This window comes from Alexandromys fortis, unplaced genomic scaffold, assembly GCF_014885135.2.
Source record: "Alexandromys fortis isolate MF-2015 unplaced genomic scaffold, M_Fortis_MF-2015_v1.1 scaffold_199, whole genome shotgun sequence".
Classification (NCBI taxonomy): Eukaryota; Metazoa; Chordata; class Mammalia; order Rodentia; family Cricetidae; genus Alexandromys; species Alexandromys fortis.
The window spans coordinates 44,024-69,784 of NW_026068074.1; the positions used below are offsets into that span (position 1 = coordinate 44,024).

At 46.4% G+C, this 25,761-nt stretch overlaps 1 protein-coding gene across 3 annotated transcripts in view; it reads left to right on the forward strand.

The window, feature by feature from the left end:
* The first annotated feature begins 477 nt into the window (after positions 1-477).
* The window catches only part of Arhgap44 (Rho GTPase activating protein 44), a 152,862-nt gene continuing 127,578 nt past the window's right edge, over positions 478-25,761 (forward strand). For all 3 annotated transcript variants that reach the window (XM_050121575.1, XM_050121577.1, XM_050121576.1), the window contains exon 1: positions 478-835. In XM_050121575.1, coding sequence (XP_049977532.1) covers positions 783-835 — 53 coding nt within the window. In that variant the 5' untranslated portion in view covers positions 478-782. The remainder of the gene's footprint in view (positions 836-25,761) is intronic.

Genomic DNA, 25,761 nt, shown 5'->3' on the forward strand with positions numbered 1-25,761 from the left:
AGTAGACAAGATGTTACTCATTCAATCCTATATTAGCTTTGGTTACCTACTAGGTTTGGAGACGATTAAGCATGGCATTTTGGGATGCATGCTATGCCTAGTTCAAAACCCCTTTGCGCCAAGCTTAACCCTGTAACTGAACACCAAAAAGGTGACCTTATACAATTTAATGAGCACATCCCACTTGCATGTCTTCCTCTGAATTCAGCACTAAAACGTCTCACATTCTTTTGAGAGGCAATAGGAGCCAGATGCTCACTCTGTTTTTTGTTGTGTCCTTGGTTTCACCTTTCAAGCACGAAAATATTTACTGTCCTAGAAGGCTAAAGCTTGAACGCCTTGACAACACTGCCTTCTCCCACCTCTGCACGAAAGCTGTCCTGGCAAACTTTGGACAGAGGAAAGGTGGGAGCAGAAAACTACAAGTCCCAGCATGCACGGCACATTCCGCACAGGCGCAAGGGGACCACCCGGCCAACTGGTCAGCCAGCCTGCGGAGGCTCCCCGGTTCGCTCGCCCGGCTCGGGCTAGGGGCTGCAGCCCGGGCGTACCGGCGGGCGCCAAGGGCGGCCCCGGGCGTGGCGCAGAGAAGGATGCGACTGGCGGAGTAGGCGGAGGTGCTCTCGGGAGGCTGGGCGCGGGCCAGGCGGCTCCCCAGGCTCCGCAGTGCCGCCGCCGCCGTCGCCCAGGAGGCTGGACGCGGGAGCCATGTAACCCTGCGGCGGGCTCCGGGCAGCTCCGTCCTTCCCCAGCTCCCGGGCTAGCGCGGCAGCGGGGCCACGATGAAGAAGCAGTTTAACCGCATGCGCCAGCTGGCCAACCAGACGGTGGGCAGGTAGGTCACCCGCTGGCTGCCTGGGGCTGGCACGCCCGCGGGGCTGCATCTACCGGGCGCAGGTGATGGAGCAGCCCCGCCTGGAGCTCCTGCGTTCCTCCTAGGGCCGGCAGGCGCGACCTCTCCTCTCCTGACCCGACCCTTTCTTGCTTCCCGCCGGCCGGTCTAGGCTTGGGTTGCCCAGCTCGGAGAGTGACGCATCCTTCACCTGCGTCCCCAGCTGCCCCTTCACCTCGCCCTCCCTGCCATTCCCAGGGACTCCCTTTCCCTCTGGCCACGATTCTTACTGGAAACAGGTGTTTGCTCTGAAGGAGCTGGTGGCTGCTGAGTCGCTGGCTGCCTCCGGAGATCCCTCCCTACCTGTGCCCAGTTCAGGGCTGCTTCTGGTCCTAGGGTAGTGTCGGGCCTGGTCGACACCCCCACCCCGCACTCCCCGCCGCGACGTGTTTGTTTTCAGGGACTGTGACTGTACAAGATGCTGGATCACTTTCCTGACCGCTTTTCTTTAGCATTTGGGGGTGGGAAAAGGATGGCGGGGAGGGGAAAGGTGCTGGTGGCATGGCGCTGTTGTAGGCTCGGTCCCAAGACTGATTTCAGTGTAGGGAGGGAGGCTGCAGAAAGCGAGGTTCAGCTCCCTTGGAAGACGAGAGGTTCAGAGGCTCGCAGCCAGGGAGGGGATGGGGACAGTCTCCCTCCCTCCCTCCCTCCCTCCCTCCCTCCCTCCCTCCCAGTCCAGTACAGCTCGGCCCTGGGAATTTGCAGGACCCAGACTGTTCTCATCTTGGTGAACATGGACTAGATCTGGGCCAGTGTCTTCAGGAGCGGATCTGCGGGGTGCCAACATCTATTAAGGTTACATAAGGATTCTGGTGGGTCTCTTCCAAAGCTAGACATGCTTGAAACACAGGCTTGTTAGGTAGAGGGGATTTTTTCATGGAATCCTTGTGACTGGGGAAGAATTTCTCTGTGGTTGTCAATGGAATTCAGGTGTACGGTTTAAAGCAATCAGAGAGCAAAGAACCCCAGCCTCGGGTACAATTCAAGTGCAAGCTTCACACGTGGAGTGCGCTCAGCCAGGTTTGTTGAGAAACCAAATACCTTTCTTGGGTGGGAAGTGGAGCTTGAGCTGGCACCTGGTAGGGTGGGGGTGGGGGACTTCCCTGGAGACTCGAGGACGTCTCAACTCCATGGAAGCAAACTGCCCTAGTTACAGTGGGCATTTGAGGGCAGGGGATGTGGTGGCTTCTCTGGGACTCCAGATGGTTTCCAAGTAACAGCGTCTAAACTAGACTTGGATTCATTTTCCCCTTCCCAAACACATGTGCTTTAACATGAGGGGGAATTTATGAATAGCAGAGTCAGATTAGCCCAGATTTTTGGCATGGTACTGCCACAAATATAGCCTCACGTGGACCGTCTTTGGTATGTTGGATGCTGAGATAGTGTTTTCCTGGTACTGGGGATGTCAGGCTGACCACTCTTTACTCTTTTGGCTTCTGCATTACTCTCTGGGATCTGGTTTATGTGATGGCATTAGACATCTCAGGGGGCAGTGGTCAGGGGTTGCTGTCTCTCATGCTCTTGGAGTGTTTGCTTTCTTTTTTTCTTTTTGTGTTAGGATCTAAATGTCTTGGGGAAAAAGCATTCATGCTGCCTTCATGAAACCCGAGTCTTCGATCTTCAGGACTTGTTAAGTTGTGAGATTTTTGAGTCATGGACATAGTAACCTTATTTTTTCACCTTCGTTCATGGAGGAAATGAAAAACGGCAAAGACAAATCGTTTTTTTTTTTTTTTTAAAGTGGTCTTACTTATTGCAAGAACATTCTTAGAAGTACAAATCCATGGTTATACCTTGCTCATCTTCAGGGCTACTGGAGCTCTTGTATGGATGACCAACCTGTACAAACCGAGGCCCTACTTGTATCTGTTTTGATGAAGTCCAGAGTGAACCCTTAAAGCAAAACTTAGTTCATGATGCTCCACTGCCCCACCACTCCCAGGGCCATTGCCTTCCACCTGGTAGTCCCCAAATTCCAGTGACCTACATGACCACCTCTGAACCGGCAGGCCCCTCCGTCTCCACATGCTCGTTTTGTCTTCCCTTCTCCTGGACCCTGAACCCCTGCCACTTGCTCTCCTGTGCTTCAGACATGTCAAGCCCAGCTCCACTGTAGGGCTGTTTTTCTTGCTGACTCCCAACTTTTACTGCCCTGTTGAGGATGTGGTCTTCTCAAATAGCATTCTCATCCATCAGGACTTGGCTCTCAGGCTCAGGTAGTCCCCGCCCTCAGCTCTTGCCCATCACCTTTTTCATTTTTTTTTTTTTTTGCACAGCACTCACCGCTGCTTGAAAGCTTGTACTTTCTTGATTTTTGCCCATCTGTCTCCCATAGAATGTATTGATTGCCCTTGCATGCCAAGGACCCACAGCAGCGCCTCGTAGGCAGTTGGTGCTCGGTCAATATTTATTGCCAAGATTAAAATTTTCCTCCTGGTCCATGAGGGAAATGAAGGGGTGGCATGAGGTTCTTCTTCCTATTGAGGATGTTAGGAGGCATGACCCGATGCATGGGGGAAAGGGCCGGGACTTGCTTCTTAATATCTTCATTCACTAGCCGCTCATAGCGCTTGTGTTAGTTGTGGTTTCTATTGCTGTGAAGATACACCATGACTATGGCAACTCATATAAAGGAAAAACATTTAATTGGGGGCTGGTTTATAGTTTCAGAGGTTTAGTCCATTATCATCATGGTGGGACCATGGTAGTGTGCAGGCAGACATGGTGCTGAGGGTTCTACATCCTGATCTCCAAACAACGGGAAGTGAATTGTGATCCACACTGGGCATAACTTGAGGATAGGAGACCTCAGAGCCCACCCCCACAGTGACACATTTCTTCCAACAAAGCCATACCTCCTAATTAATGCCCCTCCCTATGGGGGCCATTTTCTTTCAGGCCTCCGCAGGATTAGAAGTTTGGACAGCGGGTGCAGTGTTATGAAGTGCTTTGTAGAGAGTAGTTCTAGTAGACGCTCGATTCTCACTCCTATGGTCTTGGAAGTAGTGACTTTCCATATTTCTGGAGGAGAGGTGGGCTTGAGAGCCGCCCCTCTCCATGGCCCCCCACCTAGCTCACTTTCTGTAACTTGCAGGTTCTGGGATTATTCCAAATGAAAAACTTGTAGGAACTGGCTCATGTCTTTTGAACAGTGTAAGGGTTGCCCTCGAGTATACTCTTGGGTTCTTAGTACTTTGCCTTGAATTGGGCATCTCTAACTAGACATCAGCAACTGTGAAAAGAGTTGCTAAGTGCTCAATTGGTAGGGTGTTAGTCTAGCATGTGTGAAGCTCTGGGTTGAATCTTTAGTACCACATGGTGACTCATACCTATAATCTACGTGGAGGTAGCAGCAAGAAGATCGGAAGTTCAAGATCATCTCTGGCTATCTAGTGAGTTCAAAGTCAACCTGGGATGCATGAGGTCCTGCCTTGGTCATATTTTCCAGACAGTGCACTTGCTTCTGCCTTGATCTTTTCCATATATCTGGAAAGCTATTCCTGGCCACCCTGTACCTACTGGCTTGGAACACTTGTTATCAAGTGGGCCGTATTTGCTTGGGTGCTTAGCAATCTTGAGATTGGCTCTCTGCACATTAGTTTTCTTATTGGCAAAATGGGAATCATGGAGGTTACCCTGTGGAGATACAGGAATTGCAATGGCAATGATGTTACCACAGAAAAATGCCCAACATGGTTCTCAGCTTAATGGAGAGCATCTCTGGGATCTTTGGGCAGGTATTCAACTCTTTAGATGGCATGCTTGTGTTCAGTCACTCAGTATAAGGTGGTCGGCTGTCTCCTATGGGCCACACACCCTCTGCTCTAGGATATTACAGTGCCGGGCAAACAGTCCTCTTTACTAGAGCCTGAATTTTACGGGTGTGCTGTGCTTCTAAAGGTTCGTTTGGAGTGTAATCTTTAACTTGTCGATCATCTTCCTGACTTGATTTTGTGCCCCTTGGGGGCAGATACAATTTGGCATGTAGAAGGTTCTCTGAAACGCCTTGGCAACTGGATCAGATCCATGCATTGTAAGTAGAGGAGTGCTGGATAGTCTGGAGATGAGGGAGAGCATCTGGCGCTGCTGCTTTGAGTTTTGTGCTGGGAGTGGCTGCCTGGAGGACTGAGGGGCAGCTGCTGCTGGCCTGGGGGCCGCAAAGGAGGGCTGAGCTTTTGCCACATAAGTGGCACCGTTTACTTTGTTGTTGTTGTTGTTGTTAAATCTTCAGTACAGTCCAGTGTCTTCTGGGATGTTACCCATCCTGAGAGTCAGTGTTCTTGGAAGTGATATCTGGTTTGTGTTGGGTGAAACAAAGTGCTGAGCTGAAACTTTAGCACCCAAGAGATCTACAGGGTGAAAGAGGAGATGCAAGAAGCAAAATTCAGCCCCTGCTGAGGACTTTTTTTTTTTCCTAGTCTGCATGTTGGGAGCCCAGCAAACCCCCATCTTAGAGGGCTGTGATGAGGTTGAAGGAAGCATGGCCTGATGAAGGGCTTATCAGATGGACCCTCAGGTTCTGAGCATTTTCCTTTAAAGCTCTCCCATTCAGCCTCCAGGAAACATTAACCTTCTACATACACAGTCCTAAACATGGATTCCAATAGTAACTGCCCAACAGCTCTGCATCCGGTCTGCCCTTATAGGGCAGTAAGTTCAAGAGTAGGCAAGTGCCGATGGACTTGTAGGTAGGAGCAAGGCTGTTTGGGCTGCACTGGATTGTGTGGGCTTAGAGGTGCTAAGTTGGGGGCGGAAGAACAAATTTCGTCTCCAAAGCTCTGCTTTCCATTCCTCGACTGCTTGCTAGCGTGCAAGGCGGAGCTGCGAGGGCTTGGTTCCTCCTGCAGCCTTGCCAAGCCTCACTGCCGCAGCACCGACTGCACAGTTGAACTGCAGGCGGTTCAGACCTTGGCCAGTGGTCCCCGGCTGGGTGTGAGGCCATACAACTTGTAGGAGCTCTGGCATGCCTGCATTTATGCTCTGGTCAAAGCCACTGAGGACCCTTTCCTTGAGGTCACTGCTTGTCCTTCAGCGCGCATCTGAAAGCCACCAGCCAATCAATAGGACCGGAGGGGGAAGTCAGGACAAGTCTTGATTAGTCATCACCTGCAATTTGTTGGCTGCGATTCGGACTTCGCAGACCAATGCAGGCTTCTGCAGCCACTTTCTATGAGTGCAGCAGGGCTCTCCAGACCTGAGACTGTGCCCTAGAATGCTTCAGTAGAGTCCTGGGAGCCCAGGCCCCACCTCCTGGGAGGTGTGGCTGTGTGATAACAACACGGACTGGCTCACTGCTGACAGGCTGCAGAGGCAGAGAGAAGGACCTTTGCCCATGGTCCTCCGAACTCCTTACTCTGCTGGCCTGCCCCATCTACCCTTTGCTGGCCTGGTTTCTGCAGTCAGCAGGAGGCTGCCTGGGTTTCTTGCAGAATTCTCAGCCCAGACCTGCAAGTCACTATGAGGGAGCTTTTTTTTTTTTTTATCTTGAGTAGCAATTAATCATCATCTCCCCTCCCAGTCCCCTCCATTGGTGGAATTCATCAACCCTGATTGGTGATCTTGTAATAGTGGGTGATAAGAAGCATTGTTTTTCTGTGGCTTTTTAAGAAAGTAAATTAGTAGCCACGTGAATAAAACAGTAATTTGTGGTTGTTTGTTTTAGAGGGATCTGTAATCATCCCTTTTATTAGTAGTCAAGAGCAGATTATTTCAAATGCTCTTTCCGCAGTGACGGTAAACAGTGAAATTATGCTTGGCTCAGAACAGAGGATGTTGGAGCTCAGAGAACAGGTTCAGGGGAGAAAGTGAAAGGGCCCAGCTCCTCTCAGGTTTGTAGACCTCCAACCCCTTGCTGCCTTGGAGAGGCTGTGGTGCCCAGCAGTTTGAAACTCGCCTTTCTGTCCAGAGAGCAGATGTGGCTTTCACTTTCTAACTGTAGAGATTATTTTTAGAATAGATGTTTATTTTCCCACAGAATTCATTTTTTAACCATGATTTTTAGTTGCATAAGTTTTGTCCATCATAGAGAAATAATAGACTTAGGGATCGTTGGGAAAAAAGGGGAAATTTAGGGATTCTCTACACGGAGCCACAGTAATTCTTAGATGCAGTCTGTTAGCAGGCATCTGCAGTCTCTTAGCACGGTGATACCTCGGTTGTGTGAGCTTCCTGGAGAGAGTGCTTTGCTACTGTTGGTGATGCTATCCTGTAGGGCCACCATTGTATCTGCAGCCCATTGTTGATGCGTACATCATCATGGGTACATGACTGTATATTCTCAAGAAGAATAATGACCGTATTATGTGTACTCTTGTAACCTTCTTAACCCCCTTCCTGTTATCTTGATTAGGCTCTCATACCAGATACATATATGCACATAATCAATAACATAATGTTCTAGGGTGTCTAATAGTCCACCATAGCTAACTGGTTTCTTTGTTGATGCTCCTACCTACTTATGTCTCTAAGACGACATTTCAGAAGTGCGACTGTTGGATCAGAGAGCATGTGAGGTTTTAATACTATGTTAATGTGTGGATTTCGTGCACACACACACACACACACACACACACTGCTTTTCCATCCTTTGTAGAATTCTCCCTCTCCCCAGCTCTATCAGCAACTAATACGATTTTTTTTAGTGTGTGGCAAAATCCTTGGGCTTTTAGTTAGCTTGAACTTTTTTGTTTGTTTGTTTTCCTGGATATTTATCACTTTTTCTGAATTGCCTGCACTTGTTTTTGTCTTACTTTCCTAAATTTCTGTTCACAACATTGCTTGACTTTTAGGTAATTTCTAATATCCCAGTATGTACCTGCTTCGTCGCCTGTGTGCACATTTCCCCGTAGTTCCCGAGTGCTTTCAGAATTTGGTTTAGATTTTTTGTTTTGTTTTGTTTTTCTCTTCATAAGGAAATCTAATATTTGTGTTAGGGATTTGTTAATTTATGGTTTATGCTTATTGATTAATAAGCAGACCCAGAATATAGAGACACTCAAACATCTTCAACAGTACCTGGAAGGCCTTGATTTTACCATCCAGTCTGGAATTCTCCAGCCATCCATTCTGATGTGTGACATGTGTTAGAAGTCATGTTTCACGTTCTGGGTCCTTCTTGTTTCTAAGTTAGTTATCCTATTATTAAGTGGATGATGTGATTCATATGTACAATACTGAAGTACCACTCTTAGGTCCTTAAAATCCCAAGTCTGTGCTTGAGGATTTCTGACTTGTTTCCTTGCTTGCCTTATCAATTCCACTAGGAAGCTGAGGTGGGCTCAGTGGTGGGCAGTGGTAAGTTGATTCTCATTCTAAGGCCCCTGTGTTGAGGGGACAGCAGAGCCATGCTGGACCCTGCAGCCCAGCTTCTGTTAGGGCTGTTCCAAGGCCCAGTCATCAGAGCTCTGAGCCTGTGGCTGGAGACTCTCCTGTCTGCCCTGTGGAAGAAAGGTGTTCATCACCTATCCACATTTTCTTACATGTGGGTATTAAGATGGAGATGTTGCCGTCTTTGCAACATTGGTTGTTGTGAGACTTCACCATCCTTGCAAAGTTGGGTACCATAAGCATGCTTCTGAAGGAAGCATCGGTTTATTTAAGCTTGTCTGTCACTTTCTCATGTAGTTGGTTATGATTTCAGTCCCCCTGGATCATCATTTCCTTTTTGGATGATTTAGACTTGTTGTTGTGCTTTGGGGATTAGAATCTCTCTCTCTCTCTCTCTCTCTCTCTCTCTCTCTCGCTCGCTCGCTCTGTCTGTCTGTCTGTCTGTCTGTCTCTCTTTCCTTCTTCCTCTTTTTTATTCTATTGCTCTTAAACAATTTAGAACTTGGGTTACAGGATTCTCCAGTAGATCAATGTATCTTTTGCAAATAATAATTTTGTGTCTTCTTGTTAGTTTGTGCTTACTTCTTTTTCTTGTCTAATTGCATTGTCTAGTGCTCAAAGAAGGGCACTATGATATTGTGGTGATGTATAGGCGCCTTTGTTATTGACTCTAATAAAAGCACATAGTAGTTAGTTTGAGATTTTTTTTTACATTTATTTATATGTGCATGTGTGCATGGACAACTTGTGGGAATCAATTCTCTTCTTCCGGCATGCAGCCTGTGGATTCTGGAGCATCAGACTCAGGCAGTCAGGGTTAGCGTGTGCCGCGTGTGTCCCTGGCCCTCGGAAGAGTCTCCAGTACTGAGCTCTCCTCTCCTGCGCACTGTGGTTTGTTGGCTGTTTCTGCATGACTAGATTAAATTTACTGTTTGTATGGATTTGTCATCTTTGCTCTGTCTCTCACATTTTAGTAACAGTGTAAAAATGGATTCTCCAGTTTTCCTTTCTAAGGAGTGTTGAAACCAGGACTTTCTCATTCCTTGAAGTTCGTGAACAGTTTTCTAAGGACACTCATTGGATATAGTTCTTTGGCAGGTTTCCATTTTCTTCTCCGGCCATTAGACTAGTCATGTTTTCCTTTTTTTCCTTCCTTGAATCACTTTGAGTAACACATTCTTAAAATATTCATTTTATTATGATTTTGATGTTTAAAACAAGTTCAATAGACTTTGCATATAAATTGGATTTCCAATGTGGTTTAATGTGAATGTCTCGCTTTTTCCCCTTGACTAGCTTTGCCCCCATCTCCCCACCCTCAAGATCTGTTTTTAGGCCTAGTTTACTCTCGTTTGAATTCTCTCGTGGTTTCCTTGGGTTTGTTTTGCCTGCTCTGAGCAGTCAATGTCCCATGCTGTATGTGAGGCTAGGTCAGATCTGCTATGGGAACTCATGTAACATAATGTCACAGTCCTTCCCTTTGGGCTCATGGGAAATGAATTGAGATGGAGGTGAACTCTCTCAAGGTCACTGTTTTTCTGTGAGGGGTCTGGGAATCGATTCTGACTCCCGCCACTCTTTCCTGGGCACTGCTAAAGGTGAGGAGAGAATGGAGAAATGACATTTCTTGGCATTCTGACTCTTCCGTCTCTGACCTAGAATTGACAAAGGTGGCTCTGCTCACATCTCATAGACCAGAGATAGTCACAAAGTTCCCCCTGGAAGTGACCGGAGCCTGGCCAACCCCTCCCAGTTGCATCACCAGGGCTTCGGTTCTTTCTGCACATCTGTCTCCCAGTCTTGCGCTGTCTCCCCGCTGCAGATTTGAAGGAGCTGCTCAGCTCCTCCCTAGGGGCCAACATCAGGAAAACAGCCTCGCTCTTGCTGCTACTCCTGGCCTTTGTGCTGCAGTCAGAGGCATTTACTGCCATGCCCAGCTGCAAAGTTAGTTTTAACAAAGGTATTTTTAAATGCCCTTTCTACAGTGAAGGGAGTAATGAAGGGAACAGAAAATCTCATCCTGCCATCATGACATGACACTTCATAAGATTATTGCTGGGCCTCAGTGAAATAGCAAATACAACATCTTTAGTGTAACACCTGTTTTATAATAAGCAGCTAATAGATTATGGTTATTATAGGATCCCTTCCTGTACTGAGAGTCTCTTGGACACAGCATATGACACTCAGGTCCCCTTTACCTGTGTTCCTGAGAACTTGAAACTGATGGCCATTTGTCTTCACCTCAAATCAACTCTAGTTTCTCTGTGTTTAACCAAGAACATGATTCATGGCATCAGTAATGGCAGTAATATACCAGTCAGAGGGTGTCAGATCTTAGTGGCTCCCAGCACTGGCCCATAGAGTGAGGACAACTCTCCTCGCTTCATGCCATCCTGGCCTCTGTTCCACAGTTGCCTCCGTGGTGGAGGAAAAGGACACAAGACTGCCATGAATCACACTCTGGCTTCCAACATGTGCCGCGTCTGCCCTTTCATTGGCCAGAACAAGACAGCTGGCCACACCTCACTCCAGATGCAGCCCTGAAAGCCAACCTTGCTGCAGGCATGGAAGGGGAGACCAAGGCTGCAAGACCTGTTCTAAAAGCCTGGCTGAGATACTTGGCAAGAACTCTTCTCTTTGTAGCTTCCTTATGGATCGAGTGCTGCTTATAGACCCACTTTGCAGATGGGGAGATAGAGGCGGAAAACAGATTTGAGGTGCCTCCGGAGTGGAGTGAGCCCAGATGAAGGCCTCCTGCTCTCTCCCTAGTACCGTATTTTTGCAGCCACAGGGTCGTAAGTCCCTGTAGTTTAGGTCAGTGGTTCTCAACTGAATGACCCTTTCACAGGGGTTGCCAAAGATCATCTGCATATCAGACATTTATGTGATGATATAACATAAATATATATTAAATATAACAGTAGCAAAGCTGCAAGTTACGAAGTACTTTTGGTTACGAAGGTATGAAGTAGCGATGAAATCATTTAATGGCCCGAGTCAGCACAGCATGAGGCACTGTGTTAAAAGGCTGCAGCCTTAGGAAGGTTGAGAACCACTGCTCCAGGTGGTTTTAGAAATGCTAATTAACTGCGCCTGACTTAAATAAAAATAAAACTGTCTCCTTTCCTTAAGATAATGGAGTATCTTGTACGGAGCCTTAACCACAAGGCACATAAATGAAATTTTGTCAATAGAATATTCGCTGCTGTGTTTCCTTTAAGCAGCGTCAGCAGAAAGGGCAGAAAGGCGCCCTTTGAAGGTTCTTTGCCTTCCGTTGGGAAGGCAGACTGTGTTTCTGCAAAAGCCTAGCAGTTTCTTCCCCAGCTCGGGACAAAACAGCAACCTGACAGCTGCGTCAAGAAGACCAGGCTCTGGCCTCACAGTGACATCCCTGGCCCCCATCATCAGTGTGTGCATTCCCACTGTTGAGGTGAGCATTGTCTCTTAAGTGTACCCCAAACTTGCGCGTTTACTTGACAGACCTCCGTTCTGCCAGTGCCCCCACTTTCGACAAGGGGAAAGGCAGAGTGCTGTGGCTGCTGCTTGCGCAGCCGGTGAGGGAAGACCCTGGGGGCGACATGCCCCTAGCTTCTGTGCTTTAATGGTGGTAGTAGGGGAACGGGAGAGGATGTCTGACATGAACAGAGTGAGGGCGTAAGTTCTGTGTTGACAAAGTTGCAACTATTTTAACATTTGCTTCACATGGGGAAAATGTGAGAAGATTGTAGGATAAGGACACGGGATCCAGAAGTGCACTCAGAGGTGATGTCCCAATGCTAAAGCTAACTGCATAGGAAAGATTGGCAGGAAGTCTGGAGAGAGGGAAGGTTAAGCCTGCAGGACCAGTAGCCGTTTGTGATTTCTGCTGCTTGTACATTTGCATCTGGAGTCTTTGAAATAAACACACATTTCATTAAGAAACAAACAACAAAATTGAAAACCTTCCGGGACTCAATGAGAGCGACTGTAGTCATAGTTTCTTGTAATAGTTTATCTTTTTGGATCTGAATGCAACATGTTTGCAGTTCTTTTGAGCCCTGGTTTCAAATATGGGGGACTGATCATCTCTAGTGTTTTGGACATGATGGGAGACCTCATTTTGTGGCATAGACTAGCCTGCTGTTGGGAAGTGATATGGCCCTGGACTTTTAGATCAGTGAAGCTAACCATGTTTTTGAGGGTTTGATGGTAATTTTTATCTTTCACTTTTTAATCTACCTTAAAAACTTGTCACATTTATGTACCATATTGGGAGCATACGTGTGCATGACACATGTGGAGGTCAGAGATCAACTTGTAAATGCTGGTTCTCTGTCACGTGGGTCTCAGGGATGGGACCAGGTGATCAGGTGGGGCAACACATGCTTTTACCCACTGAGACATCATGCTGACTTGCTTCTCTCTTTATAAACAAAAGCCACCTAATTTAATGGATATTTATGAGAGACACTGAAAAATCTAAAGTATATAATGTTGAAACCAGGTTAATTAGCATTTTACCTTAAGTCCTAATATCTTTTAATCTGGTATATAAAAGTGATACTTATTTTCAGGATGATCATGTGATTGTGATACATCTGGATAAGGAGACTCCTGATGATGGTGATCATGTCTTTATGCAGAAATGCTTCAGAATTCTGTTGCTTTGTGGACATGCGTGCTCCATTGTTATCTGTCAGAACTACTGTGGAGAATGCCAGAGGAATTCATTCTTGTGTTTCATTGCTACCAGGGTTTTCCATTTTTAGAGTTTTAAGAATGTGTGTGTGTGCCTGAGTGCATGAGTGTTGTGTGTGTTCGCACATGCATGCATGCATACATGTTTGTGTGCATGAGAGACACACACATACACAGAGAGAGACACACACACAGACGCACACAGAGACCGAGAGAGAGACAGAGAGAGAGAGAGAGAGAGGAAACAAGTACCTTAGGAGCCCAGGAGGATTGGATGACCCTGGAGCTGGAGTTACAGGTGGCTGTGAGCTGCTGAGGTGGGTGTTGGGAACACAACTCCAATCCTCTGCTCTTAACTGCTGAGCTACCTCTCCAGCCCCATTTGGAATGTGGTCAGCACCAGTCAGTCGCTGGGACCAGGGCTTCTCTGGTTGTAGCAGCAGACTGTGGTCTGTTTGGGAATGGATGGGGACTGCTCTCTAGACCAAAGGAAAAGTTGAATGGTGCATCATGGGAATAGCTCCTGAGAGCCTGGTCACAGGGGATAGAAGACACTGGAGGACTTTCTATTATGTATTGTCACTGGGTCATTCAAGCTGCACAGACCAGAGTCTGATTGGTCAAGCTTGGGTCATGTCATTGGTTGGAAGGAGTGATGCCATTCAGCAAGCCAGGATGCTGACTGAGTTCTGTAGGCAGTGGAGTTGGACCCCACCCACCTTAACCAGCTTGCTAGGGTCTCTTGACTTTTAAGAAAGTTATTTTTACTTTTATAATCCTGGTTAATTTCTGTGACTCTAACCCTGAAGTAATGTTTCTTCCTCCTTTGACTATGATCTTGGGTGTAGCTCAGGCTAGACTTGAACTTGAGACTTCCCGCTTCAGTTGGTAGAGCGCTGGCATTGCAAAAGTATGTCACCCTACTCGGCTTGTCTGCGCCTTTTCCTTTTTGTGTCATAACTATAGTTCATGTCTGCAGCCTGAGTGATTGCAGGGACCCTTCTACCTAATCTGGCCTTGAGGTGATTCTCCTGACTTTACACTGTAGTCTTGAACACAGTTTGGACGACTATATCTTTTCTTCTATATTAAGTTTTCCGAGTGTGTTCTATGACTGTAGAAAATTCTGTGTACCACTAACATATCTTAGAAATTGTTCTGGTTAGATTGTTTCTTTTTTCTTTTCTTTTTCTTTCTTTGCTCTTATTCTTTGTTTCTTTCTCCCTCTCTTTTTTAATATTGATACGACCTAGGACCATTTGGGAAGAGGGCATCTCAGATGAGCAACTGCTCCCATCAGGTTGACTGTAGACAAATCTCTGGGGCATTTTCTTGACTCATAATTGATGTGGGAGGGTCCAGCCCACTGTGAGCAGGACCACCCCTGGGTGGCTTGTATAAGACAGCAGGCTGAGCAAGCCATGGAGAGCAAGCCAGTAGGCAGCATTCCTCCATGGCTTCAGCTTCAGCTATTGGCTGACCTCCCTCAAGAAGGAGTGTGACCTGAGAGTTGTTAAGTTGAAATAACCCTTTCCTCCCCAGTTTGCTTTTGGTCATGGTGTTTTATCACAGCAATAGGAAGCAAACTAAGATAGAAATTGACAGTCTATTAAGGCTCCGGCAGGTTCTGCAGTCCACTGCACGGTTGCATAGTGTGCAGATAGCTGTAAAGGAGTGTTACTTCAAATGACAGGCTATCCAGAGGTGGGCCAAGTTCAAACACCTTGTGATTTGGGGGCTCCTGTTGTCCTCCAGTTTTCTTTGCTTTATCTTCATTAGTATTTTGGCCTTCTTGGGCTTTTTTTAATGGTCCAAATACAGTTCTGTAAGGAAGAATGCCGTGTCATTTACAGCAAAGTGGATGGCACCAGAAGTCGTCTTGCTCTGTAGCTCACTGCTTAAGGGACTGGAGGCTCTGCCTGCTTGTGCAGACCGAGGCTTGCATGTCGAGTCCTACTGGTGTCATTTATTATGCTTTTCAGACTCAGAAATACAAGCATCCCGCATTCTCTCTCATGCAGAATCCGTGTTTACATTGCTATATGTGTATATACCTATATATGTAAGGCACACAAGTAGATAGGGTACTCTGAGACGGAGAAGCTGTCAGAATGAGTGGGGAGGAGATAAAGAGAGGGTAGTAGAATATACATGACTATATAGAATATATAGGAGACTATTGGCTGGGAGGGATGGGGAGGGGACTGTGTGGGAGTGAATATATACAAAGGATAATGATATAAATGTGTAGAAATGCCACAATGAACCCCTTTCCTGGTGCACTAACAAAGACTTGAGTGAGAACTGAGGTTGCTTGCAAAACAAAGGTGACTTACTTCCGCATTCTTCAACAACAGAGACAGGGAAAGGCACCAACTAGAAGGCTCTGCTCAGGAGATAAGAGTCCTTTCATCTAATCTAAGCCTGCCTTTTACATCTATTTACACTTGACCTTTACCGTGGGGCAGGGGAGGGAATGTGGTGGACTAGTGGGGCTCAGACCTGTGTCTTTGATCGACTGCCCACTGAAATAGGCACAGATCCATCAGGACGCCTTCAGAACTGAAGAGAAGGGACTGTGGTAGAGGGATGAGCGCCTCAGTGAAGTCAGAGCTCAGCAGAGAGGAAGACCAGGGGCAGAGGCGGTGGCTCCTTCACACAGTGCCTGCCCTCCAAACACAAGGACCTGAGTTTGACTACCCAGAACCCATGTTAAAACCAAACCAAACCGAACAGGGTGGCAGTGTGTTCCTATAACCCCAGCACTGGTGAAAGGGGTGGAGCGGAGACAAGAGGACCTTGAAGCTCATTGGCCGGCCAGTTTGGTTAATTGATGAGCTTCAAGCCCGGTGAGTCTGTCTCCAAAACTAACTGTGAGAACTCCAGATATTTGAGCATCCGTGGGTGCCTGAACACATGTGTGCCTGCACAGCCACACTAACAAGTACATGCCACATCTACACCCCCCCTCCCCCCACACACACGCAAAGAGAAAACCACAGCTGGGGGTGGTGGCACATGCCTGGAATCCTAGTACTTAGAAGGTAGAGGTAGGATCGCAGCAAATCATACATAGTGATTTCTAGGTTAGCCAGCACTGAGGAGTGAAACCCAGTCTCAAGAAACAAAGGCAAGCAAGCCAAATTAACAACAAAGAAACAGAAAGGAAGGTGAGGTCACTGTGGTACAGAGCCAACACTGTGCTCAGTGACTTGCTTTAACCCAGTGATCTGTGGACTGTGTCCTGGAGAAAATCAGCCAGGGAAGGCCACGTGTACTTCTTCAGGTGGTTTCAACTTTGACCAAGCCTTGTTTCTTCTACCTCAGCAATTCCTTCTATTCCAGAGCACTAGTTCACACGGACGGTTCTGCTTCTGGCTGTGTCTTAGGCAAGTCTTTGCTCCCTGGCACAGTGTCCACAGTATAGAATTAGTAAGGGCTCAGAAAACAGTTGGTCTCAGTTATTCTCAGAGTTCAGCCCTCCCAGTGTCCCCGCACGGCTGCTCTGTATGCATCCCAGTGCTCTGTTCATTCTCTCCTGCCACCTGCCTCATCCCGTTTTGATTTCTGGTTGCTGTGACTTCTCCACTAGGGTGGAAGCTGTGCATGCTCGCGTAGATAGGGGCCTAGTGTCACTCTGGTGCTTTGTGGGTTCTTTTCAAGAATGGGGTGATGGGACCCTCTGGATTATTCTGGAAGGACTCAAAGGTGAATAATTTTTTTTTTAGATTTATTTACTTAGTATGCATGGATGTTTTGCCTGTATGCACAAATGTTAACCCTATGTTTGCCTTTTGGATCCCCTGGAACTGGGTTACAGATGGTTGTGAGTCACCACATAGGTGCCGGGAATTGAATTGGATTATCTGCAAAAGCAACAAGTGCTCTTAGCCTCTGAGCCTTCTCTCTAGTCCCTCAAAGGTGGACTTTTTAAAATCACTATTTTTTGATGATTGTTTCAGGCAGGGTCTCACTCTATAGGCTTGGCTGGCTGGTTTAGAGCTTGCTATACTGACTGAGCTGGCCTTGCCTCATGGAAATCCTTCTGCTCCTGCCTCCCTAGGGAAAAACCAAACCAGAGAATGCTTTTCTTAATTGAAGTTTCCCATGCTAAATATGTAGCTAACCATGCCTTTACTGGAGCCAAAAATGTTCTGGGCTAGAAGACAATCTGACATATCTTTAGAAACCTTAGAGATAATTTGTCTTTAACGCTAAAGCACAGTTTACAAATCTTTACTAATATTCTGCTATTACATAGTCCAATCACAGGGGGCCAGGGACAGTGGAAGGCATGCCTGTTCATGGGGCAAAGATGCCACTAAATGGATCTGTATTTGCAACCCAGTGCCACAGCTTAGGTCCCTGGAAAGCAGATCCTGAGAATAAGCCGCATAGTGTTTGTTAAGAAGCACTCTTAGCATCTCTCTGCATGCATGGAAGGGCACCAAAGAAGAGGGATTTGCATGATGGTGTGTTTTTCATGATGACCTCCTCAGATTCCATGCTAACTTCCAGAACTGAAATAAGTTCAAAGTTACCCTGCATTGAGGAGAGAGGGCAAGAGAGCCTTTGTACCTTTTCTCTGGTCAGCTCCCCTGAGGTAGGACATGTTTTGTGGTAGGGATGATGGTGAGGTCTTGAGGATAACCCAGAGGAATAAAACAGGGTCTTGTCCTCAAGGAGTTTGTGTTTCAGTAGGGACCATGAGACTCAAGCACACTGCAGAAGCTGGCTTTTGTGTTTTGATTGTGCCCATGATAGCTTGAACAATTAGGTTGCTTTGGGAGAATGGAAACATCACTACAGAAACCTATTGAAACTGGGCTTTGAAGAGAGCATGCGGTCTTGACAGATGAAGATGAAGAAGAAGCATAAATGTAAACAATGGTCAGGAAACTGTATGGTAACAAAGGAGACACACACACACACACCTAAGATATATAGCTGGGTGTGTGTAGAATTTAGTCCTTAACTCATTAGATAGATAGTCGGAAGGCAGCGTGCTATCAGAACCAGATCTAAATGAATCAATAGGCAGTTATCTCAGAGACAGGCTGACGAAATGGGAGAGCAAGATGAAGGACATTCTATGTTGTGTCTGACCTGGTTTCTATAAAAAGCCCATCGGAGCAAATAGCTTCCTAAACACGAGTGGTTACCATGTTTGTAAATGCATGGATCGCCCCTGGGAGCATAGAAAGACTCTTCCTAGCACCTTTGGATAACTGAGACAGGGAAGGGAGTCCCCAGTTGTGACTGCATGCATGGGCTTGTTTAACTCTTAAAAACAGAACAAAACCAAAACCAAGGTAGTAGTCTGCATAGCCTTTTGGCATTTTGAAATACCTTGTTTTTCTTAACCAAAGCAGTAGACCTGGAAATTACATTCTAGGTTTAGAAAAGCCCCTCCTTACCTAGAGGGCTGTTTTTTTTTCCCCCCTTTTTGTTTGTTTGTTTTCAGAACACAGATTAGAAAATGGCAGATCACATTCGGGCAGGTCAGGACCCTTGGTGACTGGGTTTCTGGTTTTCCTGGGCATCTTACCTGTCATTGTTGGTTGCAATGGGTGGCTCTCCCTGGAGCTGCCCTATACCATTCTGTCCATGCTGTGCCACTTGTTATGAGAATGCTATACATGCATGGGCGCTGTGTGTACCGTTGTTCTTGGCTAAGCACACACAAATGTATGGGCATCAGACTTAGCTCCTACTGCCAAGACTCATGGGCGAGTATTCTAGCTTGCTTTATGTTGCTATGGTAAAACACTGGCCAAAACCAGCTTGGGGAGGAAAGGGCTTATTTGCCTTACAAGTTACAGTCTGTCATTGAGGGAAGGCAAGGCAGGAGCTCAAGCAGGAACCTGGAGGCAGGAATTGAAGCCATGGAGGCTTACTGGCTCGCTCAGCTACCTTTCTTAGGCAACTCTGGCTCACCTGCTCTGGGAAGGCTCTGCCCACAGCGGGCTGGGTTCTCCCACGTCAATCAACAGTTAGGGAAATGACCAATGACCATTCTGATGGAGGCAGTTCCACAACTAAGATTCCCTCTTTCCAAGTATATGTAGGGTTGTGTCATGTCATCAATCCTAGCTGTGACTGAACATGCTAGCCTCAGAGTGATACAGGAGGGCTGTCTTTTCTCCTGGCCCACTGAGCTGCAGCTGACTCTCCTTGAGACTCAGTGCTGTGATGACCTCTTGCCTTGGGTTTCAGATATTGGAAGCTGCTTGCAGTACTTGTAAAAGCAATACCTCTCTCTCTCTCTCTCTCTCTCTCTCTCTCTCTCTCTCTCTCTCTCTCTCTCAAGATATTATAGTTCAAATACAAATGTCCTCTAGAGCTTCTTACATGGAGGATTTGTTGCCAGATGAGGACCTTTTGAGAAGTGGTTGGATTCTGAGGGCTGTTACATCACCATTAGATTTTAATGGGCGGTGGTGTTGTGGAGACACGGAGCTCCTAACGTGGTGGTGTTGTAGAGATGTGGTGAGGAGTAGGTTAGGAAGCTAGAGGAAGATGGTCACTGGGGGATGAGTCCTTGGGGCTTTGTCCTGCCCTGTAGTTTTCTTTGCTGCTTCCTGGTGGCCATGACATGAACTGTGCCCTCCCTACCAGGATGGGCTGAAGCCTCTGAAACACAGGCTGTGTAAATCTTCCTTCCCTTGAGCTGTGTCTGACCTGTGTTCAGGGATGATGGTGAAAGTCACCATTGCACTGGGGTCCTGGTGGCCTAAAGTCGTCCTCTGCAGCAGCATTTGCCAGGCTTTCTTTTAGTGGCCTTCCGGGCCAGGCTGACATGCATGTGTCCCTCTAGATGGGGTCATTTAGATTCTCATAGCCCTTCCTTTGACAGTGGGCAGCATGCCGAACCACGCATCCCCGTCTTGTCAGTGTCCACACCTGGCTCAGTCCTCTGCTGAGAATCTGCCTCTGCTTCCTCGAATCCCTTTTACCTCCAGCTTTCTCTTTCTCTTTACTTTTATTTGTTCTCCCTGCTTTTTTTTTTAATTTCAAAATACTTGTTTTACATTTTAAACCGGTAGGTTTTCTAAAATGGTTAACTGTTTGGGTCAGGTTGCTGGGAGGAAACCACCTGACTTTCCCACATCCGGTGACCCTTGACCCTTTTCCTCCTGCTTTGGGCCTCTCGTGCCTGTTCTTTTTGCACCTCGCTCTTGGCTTTCCAGAGAAGCCAGGGCAGAAGGGCTCTGATGCTGGTTATTCTTCTGACTTTTGAAAAGATCCCCGCCTTCCCTTCCCTGATTCTCCCTGCCTCCTGGGGTCCTGTGGACTATAACAGAGAGGGGTGCGGAGGAGGTACCCCAGAGGTTATGCTGCGAGTGGTTATGGTGAGCAGGGCTATACATAGGTGCCTTTTGCATTCCCTTGCAAAGACCTTCTCCTTATACTCATTCATGAAGGGGCGTGAGCAACCCCCACCCCCACCCCCACCCCCAGGCAGCGAATGCTTATTGTGTTCAGTACTGGGAGAAATAGAAATACAGAAATAGTCTTAGTGGTGGTGGGGGTGAGTAGAGGAGGCTGGAACAGTGAGCAAGACATTGTGACATCCAAAGAAGTGACGAGTAAAGGATAGGAAGGATCTGAGGCAGAACTGCAGTGATCACTGGGACCCACGGTAGATGTGCAGTCACATGCTGCTTAGAGACTTTCCAGTAAATAACAGGCTTGGGTGTACGATGATAATCCCTGATTTTATCACCTAATGGTGCCATAAGCACATCCCATGGGTTTGTGCAAACACACAAAAAAATTGCGTAGGCATGAATTCTCTAGAGCGTGTTCCTATCACCAGGTGTCTCTGGGCAGCGTAAACTGTAAAGCAGGTAGAGCCCCTGGACCTCCAATTTTGAGGAGGCGGGCCAGCCAAGAAAAGGTTAAAAACAACGACTCCAAATCCAAGCGTATGACTAGCAGACGAGTGCCCAGTTAGTGCCAGATGCTGCCCAGGTTCTAAACTGGCCATCAGTGAATGAAGCTAAGATTACACAAAAACTTGTGTTTCTCTGTTTCTTATTTTGGGAGACTTTGTGGAGGACAGGAAATGTGAAAGTGAACCCTTAAGAAGAGATCAGTTAATTAAGGAGACACGCAGGCAGTGCATAGGCCGGGAGCAGCGTTCAGAGAGGGGGAATAGGAGTTTTGTGGGGCAGATGGAGTGTGTAGGAGGAAGTGGCTGCTATGGGGCTGGTAGCCCCACACTGGGAAGGTTGGATGTACACTGACATGGGGCCTGCTAGGTTGTGGGAGGAACTGAGGGCAGTTGAAAAGGGCGCAGGATTATAGACATGATTGGTTTAGAATGTAGTGTAATTGAGAAGAGGGAGCTGAGGAGGAAGGTAGCCAACTAAGAGAATGTCAGTAGAAGGCCGGTGTCATTGGGCCTCTGAATTTGTAGCATATTTGAACTCCAGGAATGGTCTTCTTTATTCCTTCCTTTTCTGCTTTCCTTCTTTGTAAAGCTGTGGGCTTTAACAGTGAAGATGGCCTTCCTCAATTAGGAGCATCTGAAGGTAGCCACGCTGCACTCTGTTAATGGTGCTTTATGCTGTTCTTAAGCTGCAGTTAATTTTCGTAGGTTGGGGTGAGGGATTATATTAGGATAAGAACACTGCATATCCATCCCTGTCTTTCGGAGTGTATACCATGAACAGTCCTTGAACATGATAAAGAGATATGAAAAGTACAAAGAAATTCTAGACCATAATTATTTTCAGATGTGGTTTTCTATGATGGAAGTCCAACCATCTCTGCTGAAAACAATTGTAATTACTAAAAGTCTAAGTTAAGTTTGCACGGTTGAAAGACAGAGTGGAAATCTTTGCTAGAATAGAACCCAGACAAAGAGTGGGAAGGAAAACCCAAAACTAGAAGCTAATATTTTGAGAATGTCAGTATATCTAATCTGGCCAGGCCAACTATGGGAAGAGAGAAAACACAAATTATGACATCAGTCAAAGAGAGCTGCCACTCTACTCAGTGAGTCACTAAAGGGCTTTTAAAGGTACCCTAAACCACTCTGAATATAAACTGAACAAGCTAGATAAAATGTCACAGTTTATGGAAACCCACAAATTTCCAAAGTCAGCATAAAGGATATGAAACCATGAATGGTCTTATTACCATGAAGAAACAGGGGAAAAGCTCCAGATCTACACCGTTTCCTTGGCAAAGTCTGCCAAACATTTAAAGAAATAATGTCTATTCTACTGTATTGTTTCAGGAAGCAGGATACTTCCCACTACTTGGTGAGGCCTGTCTTGACTTGGCTGATAAGGCAGGACAAAGACATTACAAGAAAGTGTAGGCATTAGCTGTGAGGGTGTGGATGCAGCCATTCTTAAAAACAACCATCAAGCATAGCAGTATATCAAAGAATAACACTATAACCAAGGGAAGCCACCCTGGGAATGTGGGCTTGGTCTAACATTTACAAAAGAGTTCATGTAATTTTCCACAATAAATTAACTGAGGAGGAAATATCATAAGCTCATATCAACTTGTATGGGAAACACATCTCGTAAAGTTCAAGATCCATTCGTGCTAAAATATCAAACTGGAAGTTAGGGGCTTTGCTAAAGGGCATCCCGGAGCACCCAGAGCTGGAATTGTGCACCACATCCACTTCTCTTAAGACTGGGAAGGGTGGGGATGCTCTCCTTCACTTCCGCTTTCTCTTGCGGTGGAGATCCAGGGGAGTCCTAAAAGGGAGATGAACGAAAATGTCTGCAGTCTGAAATGAATGACCATTGTACTCATTTAAAAACGCTTTAACCTTTCGTGTGCAGCTAAACATTTCCTAATATAATTTTTGAAATGTCAACTAAAATTGAAAAAGATCACTCCTTATGGTAGTTAGACAATGTACTTCCATGCTTATGGGAGTTGAGATTCAGGTTTATTTCAGGGTTATAGCCCGGGAAGTAGATTTGGCAAACTTTTGTCAAGTCACTGCTTGGCATTATTATATAAATAAGTAAGACGAATTTTCTCCTTGAGACGCATGTATGCAATTCAAGAGCCATCGTGCTGGAGAGAGAGGATAGCAAGAAAGAGATTCTGCTTACAGTCAGTGTGTTTTCCCAACAGCACAGTCTGTTTGCTGAGGCATGGTGCAGCGTACGGCGTCCAGTGATGGCAGGCTTTCCTAGTGGCTAGTGAAGCAGTGAGAATTAAATGTAGAGTGTGGCAAAGAAGAGGGAGTGGCGAGGATTTTATATCATACTACTGTGATAGTTCCAGGAAAGCTGAGTGCGTGCGTCTTTACCCCCCTGCTTGTTTTCAGCCAGCATCTCCCAAGTCCTAAGACCTGTGGGAAGGGATACACGCTTCTTGGCTACATGGAAGAAGTCAAGGAGTTGGCTGTGGTTCATTGCTCTAATCCCACTATTCCCAAGCATGCCGATTAGATATTAGTCTGTATTTGGAAAGATACTTGGCCCTTGTGACAATCTTACCAATTTGGAGGACTTAGGATCTGTGTGAACAAACAGCTGAGTTAGGAGAGGCAGCTCTGGACAGCTGAAGGTTCTGGCTCAATCGGACTTAAACCAACAAGAGAATTGGGCAACTTGATAAGGAGTAAGACGCATTCACGAGAGCACACTGATGAGTAAGGACTTTGATGCCTCCAGATGTTTTCACTCACTGGAATGTCAATGAGCAAACGAGGTCGGCATTCATGTGTAACTGGGGTTCTGAGACTAGACTGTTTTGCATGCTTGGTTTTTGTTCACAAACTCATCAAAAGGTTGTTCGCAGAAAATGTTCTCAGTGTGTACTGGTCTCATGTATTCCCACATGTCAGCCTCCACACCGCCATTATATGGTACTGAGTTATATAAGAATGCAGGTTGAGCAAGCCATGAGGAGTAAGTCAACGAGAATGGCTGGAGCATGTTCTCTGTTTCAGTTCCTGCCTTGAGTTTCTGCCCTGACTTCTCTTCAAGATAGATTTTAACATGTAATCTGAAATAAACCCTTTCCTCCCCAAGTTGCTTTTGGTCATGGTGTTTATTTTAGCAATAGAGACCCTGACTAAGACTCAAAGGTCCAAGGCTAGCTTGTGAAACTTGTAGGCTTTGAGAGGTAATACTCATCTCTGTTGTTACAGTGTAAAGACATCACAGACCCCGAATAGTGACAGCGTTAATGCGACACAATGAGGCTCATTAGACATCCGTATTCACATTCTAGTTTTAACTTACACAGACTACAACATATTCCTTCAATATCCTACCCATGGGTCATGCTGGGTTAACAAACCATTGCTGTTGGTTATTCAGGGAAAGAAGCCCAAGTAGGGTATCAATCATTTGCAAAGAACAAGGGTGAAACTGTCTAATAGGCTGTGGGGTAGTGAAGGCAGAACTTAGGCAGTTCTGTGAGAGTGGAGCGCAGGAGAGGACCCACAGTGCAGTGATGGTTCCCCAGTTCCCCAGTTCCCCAGGCTGATTTATCTACTAGTCTCCATTTCTTTGGTCAGATAGATATCTTACTCCACATACCAAAGGTAATATTTATTCTTTTTATTTTTGTCGTTTTGTTTTGTTTTGTTTTGTTTTGTGAGACTAGGCTTCACTGCATAACAACCTTGACTATCCTGGAACTCGCTCCATAGACCAGGATGGCCTCATAGTCACAGAGATCTGCCTCTGCCTCCTGAGTGCTGGGATTAAAGGTTTGTGCCACCACCACCTGGCTGTTTATTTGTTTCTATAGCTTTGAAAACTTCTCCTTTGTATATACAACATGCTTTCTTTGGCCATTCTTCTGTTGACGGGCACCTAGGCTGGTTCCATCACCGGACCAGCATGAATACTGCTGGAGTAAGCATGGAGGTGCCTGGATCTCTGTGTTCTGCTGACTTAGGATCCTATGAGTATATACCCAGAAGTGGTAGGGCCGGGCCATATGGTAATTCTATTTCTACTTGTTTTAACCTTTGTGCTGATTTTCACAGTGGCTGCCTCCTTGACATTCCCTTCAGTAGCATGTAAGGTATCTCCAACTCCACCCCACTGTGGATTCCTTACATCCAACTCACAGGTGCCCTGATTGTTGACTCCATATGTTCCTTTTGTTAGAAGAATTTATTCTTTCACTTCCTCCAACAAGACTATTTCCTTTTTCTTTTCTACTTTCTAAAGACTTCCCTGTCACCAATACTTTCTTTTATAGACACCTTCTCCTCCTGAGAAAATTGAAGCTTTGTTGTTAGATATGCTGGCTAATTTGGCATGTCAACTTGACTGGATCAAGGGATAGCCAGGTGGTTTGTAAGCATCATGTCTCTGAGGATGTTTCTGGAAGGGGTTAGCATTTGAGTTAGTGAACTGAGTTAGGAAGACGTGCCTTCATTTAGTGTGGGTGGGTGCCATCCAGAAGTCTGAGGACCTGGATGGAGAAGACAGAGGAAATGTAAACTCTCTTTTCTTGGGTGGGTCATCTTTTCCTCTTACCTTAAGACACGGTACCCCAGATTTCTCCTCACCTTAAGACTTTCACTAGCAGCTCTCTGCCCTAGCGTCCTCAGGACTTCATCCTCAAACCGAGAGTCACTCCCTGAATTCCTTGGATGTGAGGACTTTAACTTGTGTGTGTCTGATGTCCTTGGTTCTACAGTTTGCAGATGGCTGGTGGGGGAACTTCTCCTCTGTCTTCCTTTCTTTTCTGTTGCTCTGATAAAATCCTCTGATACAAACAACTTAAAGCAAGGAGGATTTTCTTTAGCTCACAGTCCCAAGGCTACAGTCCCTGTAGTAGGGCAGCCAAGAGGGCAGGAGCTTGAACCTGGTGACTATTTTACTTCCGCAGTCAGAGGAAGAGAGCAACGA